This window comes from Apteryx mantelli, chromosome 4 (assembly GCF_036417845.1).
Source record: "Apteryx mantelli isolate bAptMan1 chromosome 4, bAptMan1.hap1, whole genome shotgun sequence".
NCBI classification, from domain to species: Eukaryota; Metazoa; Chordata; class Aves; order Apterygiformes; family Apterygidae; genus Apteryx; species Apteryx mantelli.
The window spans coordinates 64,114,979-64,125,473 of NC_089981.1; the positions used below are offsets into that span (position 1 = coordinate 64,114,979).

The window sequence follows — 10,495 nt, forward strand, 5'->3', positions numbered from 1 at the left end:
AATATACTTTTGTTTGTTGTCATGATATTCAAAGGCTTTTTCTGTGATTACTTGCCTGCTCTGGGACTGACTACACATCAGTTGGTGCCTTCTGAGTAAAAGGTCAAAATCAGAATCTATGCTCCTTAGTAGCTACATATTCATTTTCCAAATTTAACATCCTTAAAAGAAAATCCAACCACAATGAGGCCAAACTCAACTGACATGCAAGCAAAAGGCTTCCGTTTCCATTTGTATCAAAAATATGTACTGAGTATCACCAAGAATAAGGCTTGAGAGCTGCTTTCCTCTCATTTTTACCTCAAATCTCGTCACATACATTCATGATGCCTCATTCTGGCCAGAGAGCATCTGCTGCTATTTGTGCAAGAGAGGAAAAGCTGGCTTAAGAATGGAGGTGGGATACTGAGTAAGCTGTTTGTATAAAAGAGATCCCAATATTTTCTGGGCTTTTCTTTGATGACTACTGGTTTCTTACGGGTATTCAAGGGAACACACAATTTTTCCTTGCACCCCACGCGCAGGGCCCCCTTTGCAGCCTAGCAAGCGCTGCTCGCCCTCTGGAGCTCTCCTCGTGCCCTCTTTCTGTAAAGCCCGAGGCAGGTTTCCAAGGGCGCCCTGGCCCCGGAGCAGAGGAGGGCGGCGGAGCCCCGTGCACACTCTCGCTAGGACCCGTTATGGCTCCGGTGTGCGGGTGCGGCGGGCGGGTACGACGGCCAGACGTTTTCCCCTCCCCGCCAGCGACTCTGCCCCCCCCCCGAGCCAAGGAGCGCGAAGCGAAAGGCGCTAGCAGGCAGGGGGCGAAGCGCGGTGACGGCCCGCTGACAGGCAGCAGGGCCCGGCAGGATCCCCCAGGAGAGGAGGTCCTGCTCCCCCGGCGCCTCCTCGGGCCGCTCCCCCCTCAGCACCCACCGGCCCGGAGGCGGGGGGGGGGGAAAGGGGGCCCACAACGGCCGCGGCGCGAAACCAACCGTCGCGGGCTCCGGGCGCGCACGCGACTCCCGCGGCAGGGCAACGCCGGGTGACGGCCCAGCCGGGCACGCGCACCGCGCCTGCGCGCCAGGGGTCTCGGGGAGGGGCGGAAACAACGGCACGAAAACTACGATGTCCATCACGCCTTGCGCCTCGCGGGCAGTGCATGCTGGGAGCTGTAGTTTCCGGACCGGGCTGCCATACAACCTGCTGTTTCTCAGGCAGGCCGGAGCAGGGCCCCGGCCGGGCGGGTCACCCAGGGAAGGGGGTCACGTACGGGGGGGAAGGGGGCGCCTGTAACGTCGCTCCGGGGGGACCAGCTTTTCCTCACGGGTGGAGGCAGGCTGGGAGGCCCTGCCTGGATGGGCAGGGGCTGGTCACTCTGACTGCATTCCCTCTTCTGCTCCCCAGTTCATTGGAAATGGGGGAAACAGCTTCCTCTGGGCTAGCCTCCCACATACGCCACCAATTTGAGAGGTAGCCAGGTCTCCGGAGGTCCATGATGGCTCATGTAAGGAGTGGCTCAGGGACCACGTCATTCAAAACAGCATAAAGGTTCAGGTGTTAGCATAACTGAGTGAGCAACTGAAAGACAGCATGATTCCATACAGACAGGTATCAGCAAAGAGGAACACATCACCCCTAAATATCCACTATCCATTCAACCCCACTATGACACATCCATTCAACACAAAAAGCAAGTTCCAACAATTTTATTTGAAAGAAAAAAAAAATTCTTACCAGGTAGAGAAGAAAATAAATTGTTTCTGAGACATTTAGATCACAAAAAATAATGCAAGTTATCCATTTTGCAATATTTAGTATTGGTATCACTTCTACAACTTCCTTGAAGTGAGCAGAACACTCTACAAATTATTTTACCCATGTACAACTACTCAAACTCATTCTGCACATACATTCAGAAGTAAGAGGTTGTGCTTCTAAACAGCCCCTTTAATAAAAATAATACAACTCTTCATTCTACCTGTCAGAATATTATGAATGGTTGAGAGTTAGACAAACAGTATAACAAGCCAATAAATTAGAACAATAATAAAGTTCTCTATAGCTGAATATTAGCTGACAACAAATGGAGAAGAGGAGACTATTCTGTGGGGGTGGCTCATGCTTCGAATGTTGGTGTTCTCTGCACAAAGCTACTTCAAAATCACAAAGTCCTTGTGCTCCAGCGCCTCAATCTTCTTCTCATTGTGGAACTCTACTCGACTGATGCAAGACTGGGGGCTTCCTGTCTTTCTGAGCCATTCCTGGAGTTCCTGTACATTGGCCGTTGGACCCTGAAGTTGTCCTTGCACAGTGCCGTGGCTAGTATTTTTGACCCAACCAACCAGTCCTAGTCTCTTACCCTCAGCCTGAGAAGAAAATGCAGAGCAGGGTGAGATTAAACTTAACTGAAGGTGAACTACAGAATGTCATTCATACCCAAGAGTCAGTTTTATAGACAAGACGCAGACCTCCAGGGAAGTTCCTAGAGACCAGACAGAAGGAAAGCAGCAGAGGATTCATCCAGCTACACATTATATTCCTTCACATGAAAAACAGGGGCTGAAATACGCTTTCCAGTTAGGCTTACGTAATGCAGCACAAAGCCACCTGCAGCACACAGGGCTGAGAGCCCCCAGCTAAAAGCAGCGAGGAGCATGAGCCAGGACTGCGGCAGCGCTTCAGCCAGGCTCTTTTGGCTCAGCCCCCACCGAGCCGCTTCCAGGAGATGCAAAAGCCGCATTAGAGCCCCGGGCTGCCCCCAGCCCTCGGCACGCACCCCCGGGGCAGGGAGCCCTCCAGCAGGGGGGAGCCCCGCGGCGCACCTGGGTGTACTTGCGGAAGAAAACGCCCTGCACTTTGCCGAACACCTCGTAGTCCACCGACACCAGCCCCTCGCCCGCCGCCATGGCCGCCTCGCCGCCTCCCGCCGCCGCAGCCCCCGCGGCGCCTGCGCGACACCGCCCGCGGCCGGGGGCGGGGCCGCCCTTGCGCCCGGCGGCCAATGGCGAGCGAGACCCCGCGCGGGGGAGAGGAGCGCCCCCTCTTCTTTAACGGACTCATGAATAATGCACGTCCACGCCCCATCGGATCGCCTCCGCTCAACGGCCGCTGCTTGGGCATAGAGGGGCAGTCTTCCAGAGAGCAGAGTGGTCCCGCACCACAGCGCACAACTTCCGTCCGTAGCGCCGAGTGGAAGAGAAACCTCTCAGGAGAACCATAGAGAGCCCACTACCAGGCGAGAGCGGCACAGGAAGTAACTTGAGCGTGTCTGTCTCTAGGCAACAGTAGTCAACACAGCGTCCGACGCCTAGGGCCGTGGTAAGAGGGGGGGCTTTGGGCGCCTGGCCCAGCCGTTCCTCCGTGACCGGGCAGCCCCCGGCGCGGTGTGCGACTCGGCTCCGGCAGTGCGGCCGCGGCCCTGCGCTCGGAGGAGCCGCCTCCCGGAGGCTCCCAGGCCGGCGGGGGGCAGCGGGGAGAGCCCGGCGCTGCGCCGGCTGGGAGGGGAAAGCAAGGGCCGCTGATGGGGTGGGGGAGGAACTGCTGCTGTGTGCGGGGGTCACTCGGCTTTGCCAACCCCTGGGTGCTGGTCTTAAAAGCCAAAAGAGCTCGGTCGGTCTGGGATTTGTCCACCTGCCGTGCCCTGAACTCCGCGACGTGGATGGGGCGGGCCGCAGCCGTTACCGCGGCGCCTCTCCGGCCGCCGTGCGGCCGCGGCCGCGAGCGAGCCGGGCCCCGCCCCGCCCAGCCCGCCACGGCCGCCCGAGACTGCGCGCCATTGGCTCGGCAGCGGCAGCCGTCACAATGCCGCCGCGCCAATCAGCTGTTCGGGCGTTGTCGCGCTGCGCCGTGGGAGCGCTGCGGGGGGGCGGTGACGGCGGGGGACGGTGGGAGGTGTCTGGTGGGGGAGCGGCCTGCGCCCCTCTGGCCGCCCCCAGTGAAAGGGCACGGGGCCTCCCGTCCCCTCCTCGTCCCTGTACAGTATTTGCTGAGATTGCAGGTCTAAGGGTAGCAACTCTTTTTTTTTTTTTAAGCTGTATTTATAGTAGTGGTGGCTTTGCGTCGGTATCTGAAACTTACTTTTCAGGAGATGTCAGATAATAGAATGAGCCACAGAAGAATTGGACTGTGCCTTACAGGATGTCTGTGTCTCAGACCTGTGTACGTACCACACTGACAGATCTGCAGTGGCAAAACCGAAGGGACACATGGAAAATGCCCTGAGAGATATAATAGTTTCCCTGACATTATAGCTACAATAATTTCTATTGCTACAATGATAAGACAGGGCACAGACAAAAAGTGAAATAAAGGCATATCTTATTTCTAGCTGCATAAACGATTAGGACTGGAAGAGGCAGCATAGGAGCCTCCTAGGTAGAAAGAAGGCAGAGATTTATAGAACCCAGAAAAGTTAAAAAGCTTTGCTAGTATTTATTAGAACCTCTCATAGCCTCCAGGTGTAGATTGTTGGGAAGGAATTTATCCAGTTTGGGATAAGGTAGTGTGTAATGATTTTGCTTTAACCTCAGGCTCTTTCTCAGGCGCTGAATGGCTGAGCTGCAGTTGGCCTTGTTTCCACCTGTGAATTCTGTGGTGGCAGCTCCCAAGCTTCCAGTAACAGGAAGATACAATTCCGAAGTCCCAGTCCACCAATCCCAGCTGGAACACTTGAAGAGCACTTTTCATCACAAACTCCTACATGACAAAGAGGAAAGTTTAAAGGATCTCTACACCCCAAAAAGCCGAAGCTATTCATATTCTCTTTCTGCAGAAAGCAGTCAACACAGCTCCAGACAGGGAGACTTCTGTTTAGCTGGACTCCAGAGCAAATACCTTACCAGCCAGGCCAAGACTCTGCCCTCTAAATCAGTAGCCAGACAGAAAGAAGGAGTGGACCGTTCATATCCACTGAAACCAATTTTTCACCGCAAGGCTGGAAGTGTTCCGGTGGTTAACACAGGACAGCTCAGAAGTCCCCCATACATGGAGGAGTCTCTAAGTAGTCAACTTAGCTCAAAGAGCAAAGGGAAGCCTCCAGCAGGGAGGTCCCAGCTAGCTGCAGTGCTGTCTCCTTGGACTGTAGAACCGAAACAGTCAGCCTCCCCTCTATACAGGAGAGAGCTGGCCTACATCCTGAGGCTGGAGGCAGATGGACAGAATCTGGAAGAGGAAATCCGAAAGAAAGAGGCCCTCCTCAGAGAGAAGCTGAGGAGAACAAAGGAGGAGCTTAGGAGGATTCAAAGAGAGAAGGAGCTGGTGGAGGCAGAGGAGAGAAGAGCCAGAGAAGCAGAGAGGACCCCTGAGCGAAAGGCCACAAGGCACTCTGAAGAGAACATTTTCAGAGTTGCAGTCAGGCCTGGTGATGGGGACTTTGATAGGGTGCAGTCTCCAGAGGTCACTAGGCCCAAGCTGGGCACCAGCCTCCATCCCCAAGAGCTAGCTATGGGGAAACTCAAGAAGGAACGTTTGGTGGCCAGCAATAGCAAAATACGAGACTGCATACCTGTGGAGGATTTAGCCTCTTGCTCAGAGCCAGTCTCAAAACATAGCCCTTCTCCCTCTACCCTTTCAGATCAAGAATCTGGTGACCACCTAGCCACAAAGATGTTGTACACACAGGCTGCCAGTGCTGTGGAGCAGGGGGAGCTAGGACAGTGCAGCTTCTGTGGACGTAAGTTTATCTGCACCAGGCTTGAGAAGCACACAAATATCTGCAGCAAAAGCCAAGGCTGTAAGAGGAAGGTGTTTGACTCGAGCAAGGCTAGAGCCAGGGGCACAGAGCTGGAACAGTATCGGCAGTGGAAGAGCTCAGAGAGCCCTCAGGTAATGTGCAGTCCCTTTGCCACCTTCAATCTGCATGTACTGCTCACGTTCCTCCCACCCAGAGATAAAATTCTGACTGAGATGTGAGCTCCTTCCCATGTACATGTAGCTGGGGGATACAATCCAGCCATCCCCTCTGAAAGGCACCTGCCAAGCAGGTAAATGGGAGGAGCTGCAGCTGCTATTAGGCAAGGAGGGGGGGTGGGTCTTAATGGACTTGTCTTTGCAATGCGTCAAGGGTGTACTTCCAGAGAAAACTCACTCCTTGCTGGAGTCAGGATGCTCCTATCAGAGGGCAGGGTGGGTCTGCTGCAATGAAACAGAGACCGGTGGCATTAGGAGGGTGCAAGGAACCCAGGTTTCCTTGAAAATCCAGGTAATAAAACATACTGTTAAAGTGAAGGCAGTGAAAAAATGCAGCCTTGTTCCTACAGATCATCTCTAGCAACTTCCTCAAGTTCCTTGGCCCTTGTTCTTCTGAGTATTCCCAAGCTTTTCCTAAGTATTGATGAAAATATTGGTAACTCCTTCAGTTCCTCCTTAGTGCTGATCTATTCAATCATCTGTGAGGAGACCCAACTTCTTGTTGTTACATCAACAGCTGGGATCAGGGAGGGGAGACCTGAGTTGGACCCTAAGAGTAAGATGACGAATGGGGGCTGACTGTTGTGCCAACTGCTTTGACTGCATTTCCCTTCTGCAGAATGAGCCACCCAGAAAGAACAACTGGAGGCAGAAGCATGAGTCATTCATCCAGACTCTACGCCGGGCCCGCCAGGTGCAGCAAGTGCTCTCCAAGGGAGGAAAGGTGTCTGAGCTGCCCCTGCTGCCTCCTGTTGAGAACCCAGACTACATTGCCTGTCCTTACTGCAGCCGACGATTTGCACCCAAAGTAGCTGAGAGACATATTCCCAAATGCAAAACAATCAAGAATAGGCCCCCACCCCCGCCACAAAAGAGGCGCTGCTGAGGCAGTGCCCAGCTGTACCTGCTGCTGTGATTCCCTGCCTGCTTTCTGCCGGGTTTCCAGTTTCACCTTGTGCTTTCCCCTATTGGCTGTGAGGGTTGAGCTAGTATGTACAGCAAGTGAACAGCTCAGGAAATAGAAGCAGAATATTAAATGTGTGTACTTTGACCTGTGCCCAAAGGTTCCTGAGCACGTGAGGGGGTTGTGACACTTGGGATGCCCTTCTGAGGGCCCTCTTCCCCATCTGGTGTTCTCAACAAGATGACTTAGTGTGGGTGGAAGGGTGTTACCATACAGTGTCCTAAGCAGGGAAGAAAGGTTGTTGCTACAGGCTGTCAACAGGAAAGCAGCAAAAAACAAACCAGCCGTCAGAAAGGGGTTATTCTTCAGAATCATATTTTGCTTTTAGCTTGGAGAGGTTTGGGTTTTCTCTCTACTTTACAATAATGGTGTCTGGTGTGGGGTTAACTGTTCTCCCCTTTGCACATGGGTGTCCGAAGACTCAGGGTTTTTTTCTACCACAAAAGTAAAGAGTATTGCTGTCCTGAGGAGCTCAAATTGACATCTGTATGTGAGAGGCACAGCTGGGCCAGAGAATGTATCTGCCTTTGGTTTATTCTGTTGCTCTGTGGATGCAGATGTTGACACCTGAGCATGCTAACAGTGACACTGATTCTGTCTGCAGCAGCATTTTTATTATAACTACCTACAAGAGACTGAGATGTACGGGGTTCCTTTTTTTTTTGCCATAGGAAGGATTCTGCATTCTTAAAAACTATTTAGCAATTTAGATAAGATATTTGGAGAAGTCATACAGGGAGGGGGGAGCTATGTAAGTAGTCAAATTAGAAAGCAGCACAGACTGTTGTGTTTTCCCCTCATCAGTAACTGTGCTAGACTGCAGAATCCAGAGCTGCTTTTCAGTCATTTTTCATGCTGTCCTATTTGTTGTAGCACTGTTAAGTTGAATAATAAAAGTTGATAGGTTTAATCCATACTTGTTCTGCATCAGCCCAAGAGTTTATTTAGATGCTTTTTTGGAAGCCTAGTGACAATCCTGAAGATCAGCAACATATTACCTTTTAGAAATTCAGTATCTTTTGGAGTGGAAGTCTGATGGCATTGCTTGAATTAGGAAAGGGGAACTGGGAGGAATATTATTAACTGCTTCCTCAACACAAGAATCCCAGGAGCAGAAATTTGGGGGGGTTGAAAAGCTAGCAGTAGCAGGCACTTACTGTTTGAGAATCTTTATGCCAACTCATGTGCATAGAAAAGCAGAGATACTCAGAACTGGCCAGGCCCTTGAGGCAACAGAACAATCATGCCAAAGTGATTACTTACCACATACAATAACTGCGACTCAGAGTTGGGAAAGGGCAGAAGAAGAAATATTTAAGTTAAAGAATAATACTGCACATGATCAAAAATAGGTCATGAATAAACTTTAACTGGAAATAAGGTTTCTAACCAGGAGAGGAGTGAGGTCATGGAAAAAGCTTCCAAATAGATTAGCGAGGGCAAGGAACCTATGTTGTTTCAAGATGGGCTTTGAGAAGATCATGGAAGAAAGCATATTGCTGAAGTTAGAAACTGGTGTGATACAGAGCATGGTAGTATCTCTAGGCTTGTAATCCTTATCAACACTTGTTGTATAAAGCACAAAACAGATGAGTGATAGTTCTGTGCTTCAGTATATCACTTTCAGGAGCTGAGATGGAATCTCCTTCCTACTACCACCTACCCTTGATTCCTAACTTGGCTTCTGATTTTTTTTTAAACTTTCATCTGAAGCTAAGAATTGCTACAGCTTTAAAAAAAAAAAAAAAAAAAAGTAACCAGACAGTACACTTAGGAACTTCACATCTGAAAACTTCTCAGCTGTTTTGCTCATATGTTCAGGATTAAATCAAAAATTAGATTTAATATCAGAAAAATTGAGTTTTTCCTCAAGGCCAGGTTGGTAGGGACCTCTAAAACACAAGACTTACATGCTTCCTTGGGTCACCTGGTTATTTTCATCTTTTGTGCTGCAATGGTAGGGAATTATGACAAAAATAATGCCCTTTCTCTTGCTTTCTTCCTGAGATGTAAAGTAGTTCTTGGTGATTTTGGCCTTATGCTGAAAGTATGAGTTTGTTATGCACTGTTAAAGTGTCTTTTGTGGGGGGAGCAAGGGGTATGGAATCCTATAGATACTTTTAGGGAAGCATCTGTTTGTAGTTGATGACAGTTGCTGATGCACATGTTTCTAGGTCAGCTTATTTCAAGATTCTGATTTTTAAGATACTATTAGACTAGTTCTGTTGTGTAAAAAGCCATATTAAATGGTCATAGAGTGTTTTTTGTTCTCAGTGGGGTTGACTACAAGTATGAGAAATCTGCAACAGGAAGCAAACAAGGAACAAGAAAATTCCAGCAGCGCCTTTTGCAAGCCCTTCAGTAACGCAGCCCCAGCTCATGGGAACCTCGAAAAAGATAAAAATGGACTAGATTGAACTGGATTATTTGGAAGCTGGATATGAGGAAACACTCCAGCCTGCAATGGGTGGAACAGATTCCTGAAAAAAGTTGGAGTGCTTCCGCCTACAGATATGTGGGCGGAAGTCCCAATACCTTGGCACACCCTAGAAAAATATGAAGGTCCCAGAAAGGGTCAGTGCTGCACTGGGCTGGCCAGGTATGTGTAAGAGTGTACAAACCTGGAGAGGAGAAAAAAACAGGCCCAGAACAATGGAAAAGAATTTGGTATATTCGAACGGATCAGAGAAGCAAAAGCAGTACTTTAACTTCAGAGCTTATTAATAAACAATAGCAAGAGGTGACAGGAGAAGAGGAAGGAAAGGGGTAGACTGGAAGCTTTATGCCAGCCTCCTATGAATTAATGAAAGATGTAACTGAATTAAATGAAGAGTAGTGAAGTACCCCTGCCTGTCATGTAATATTAACTCCTTTTCCTTGCACTGTATTTTATTGACAGCATTTAGTGGATCTTAAAAGTCAGCAGGGTGCAAATGGTGGCTGTGGTAGATACACACACACAGCAGCTTTTGGTACTGAAAAATAAATCTATCTGCTGGGGACTTCTCTTAAGTGATAGATAGGAAGAAAGTAGCTAATGCTGTGATAGAAACTGTAGATTAAATAGAAGTTGTTGAAATTACATCACCAGACTTAAATTGTCATCTTTGTTTCAGAGTTAAGCATGGGCAGTTCACCCCTCTTTGCTGAGCTACTGTTTCAGGTTGTTTGAAGGAACACCTATAAAAGTAACACAGCAGTATCCAGAAAATCTCAGGCAGCTGTTTTAAAACTTACTAATAGTTTAGCCACAGCACAAGGCTCAATGCAAACAGATTTACCCTACTTCGCTATCATAATTAGCATTACCCTGATACTACTTGGGCTATGTTACTCAAACTGACTCAGTTTCCTCTTCTGCTAATGCAGTATAAGCCCATTCTCAGACATGCTGCATTTTTATTTCTTTGAATCTCTTGTGAATTAGAAGTCTCTAACCCAATTCTGCCTCTCAAGGCATTTCATAGTTTACTGAAAGCCCTGATAACAAGTGAGAAGTGACAGGTGTAAGTACATTGTGCAGGAACAGCTAGCTGCGCAGGTGTCAGCCAGGTTCTCACTCTGGAAACTAAAATGCTCAGCAGAAGCTGTTCTGAAACAGATTCTTCCCTTTGAGCCTGTCTCTTCCTATTACTCATTTCCCAC

The 10,495-nt window shown here is 49.5% G+C and overlaps 2 protein-coding genes across 3 annotated transcripts; one reads left to right on the forward strand and one right to left on the reverse strand.

Annotated features, from left to right (window-relative positions):
• Window positions 1-1,670: 1,670 nt before the first annotated feature.
• On the reverse strand, window positions 1,671-2,913 carry ACYP1 (acylphosphatase 1). Its single transcript, XM_067295601.1, has 2 exons — window positions 2,802-2,913; window positions 1,671-2,345 (listed from the first exon to the last, which is right to left on the reverse strand). The coding sequence occupies exons 1-2, from the start codon at window positions 2,883-2,885 to the stop codon at window positions 2,130-2,132; spliced, it is 300 nt and encodes a 99-aa protein (XP_067151702.1). The 5' UTR covers window positions 2,886-2,913; the 3' UTR covers window positions 1,671-2,129.
• A 110-nt stretch (window positions 2,914-3,023) lies between these two features.
• ZC2HC1C (zinc finger C2HC-type containing 1C) lies at window positions 3,024-6,793 on the forward strand. 2 transcript variants are annotated; one of them, XM_013940969.2, is made up of 3 exons: window positions 3,024-3,297; window positions 4,509-5,802; window positions 6,506-6,793. In XM_013940969.2, the coding sequence occupies exons 2-3, from the start codon at window positions 4,528-4,530 to the stop codon at window positions 6,770-6,772; spliced, it is 1,542 nt and encodes a 513-aa protein (XP_013796423.1). In that variant the 5' UTR covers window positions 3,024-3,297; window positions 4,509-4,527; the 3' UTR covers window positions 6,773-6,793. The 2 variants fall into 2 exon arrangements, with proteins under 2 accessions (XP_013796423.1, XP_067151703.1); XM_067295602.1 differs by having other exon boundaries at window positions 4,521-5,802.
• The last annotated feature ends 3,702 nt before the right edge of the window (window positions 6,794-10,495 follow it).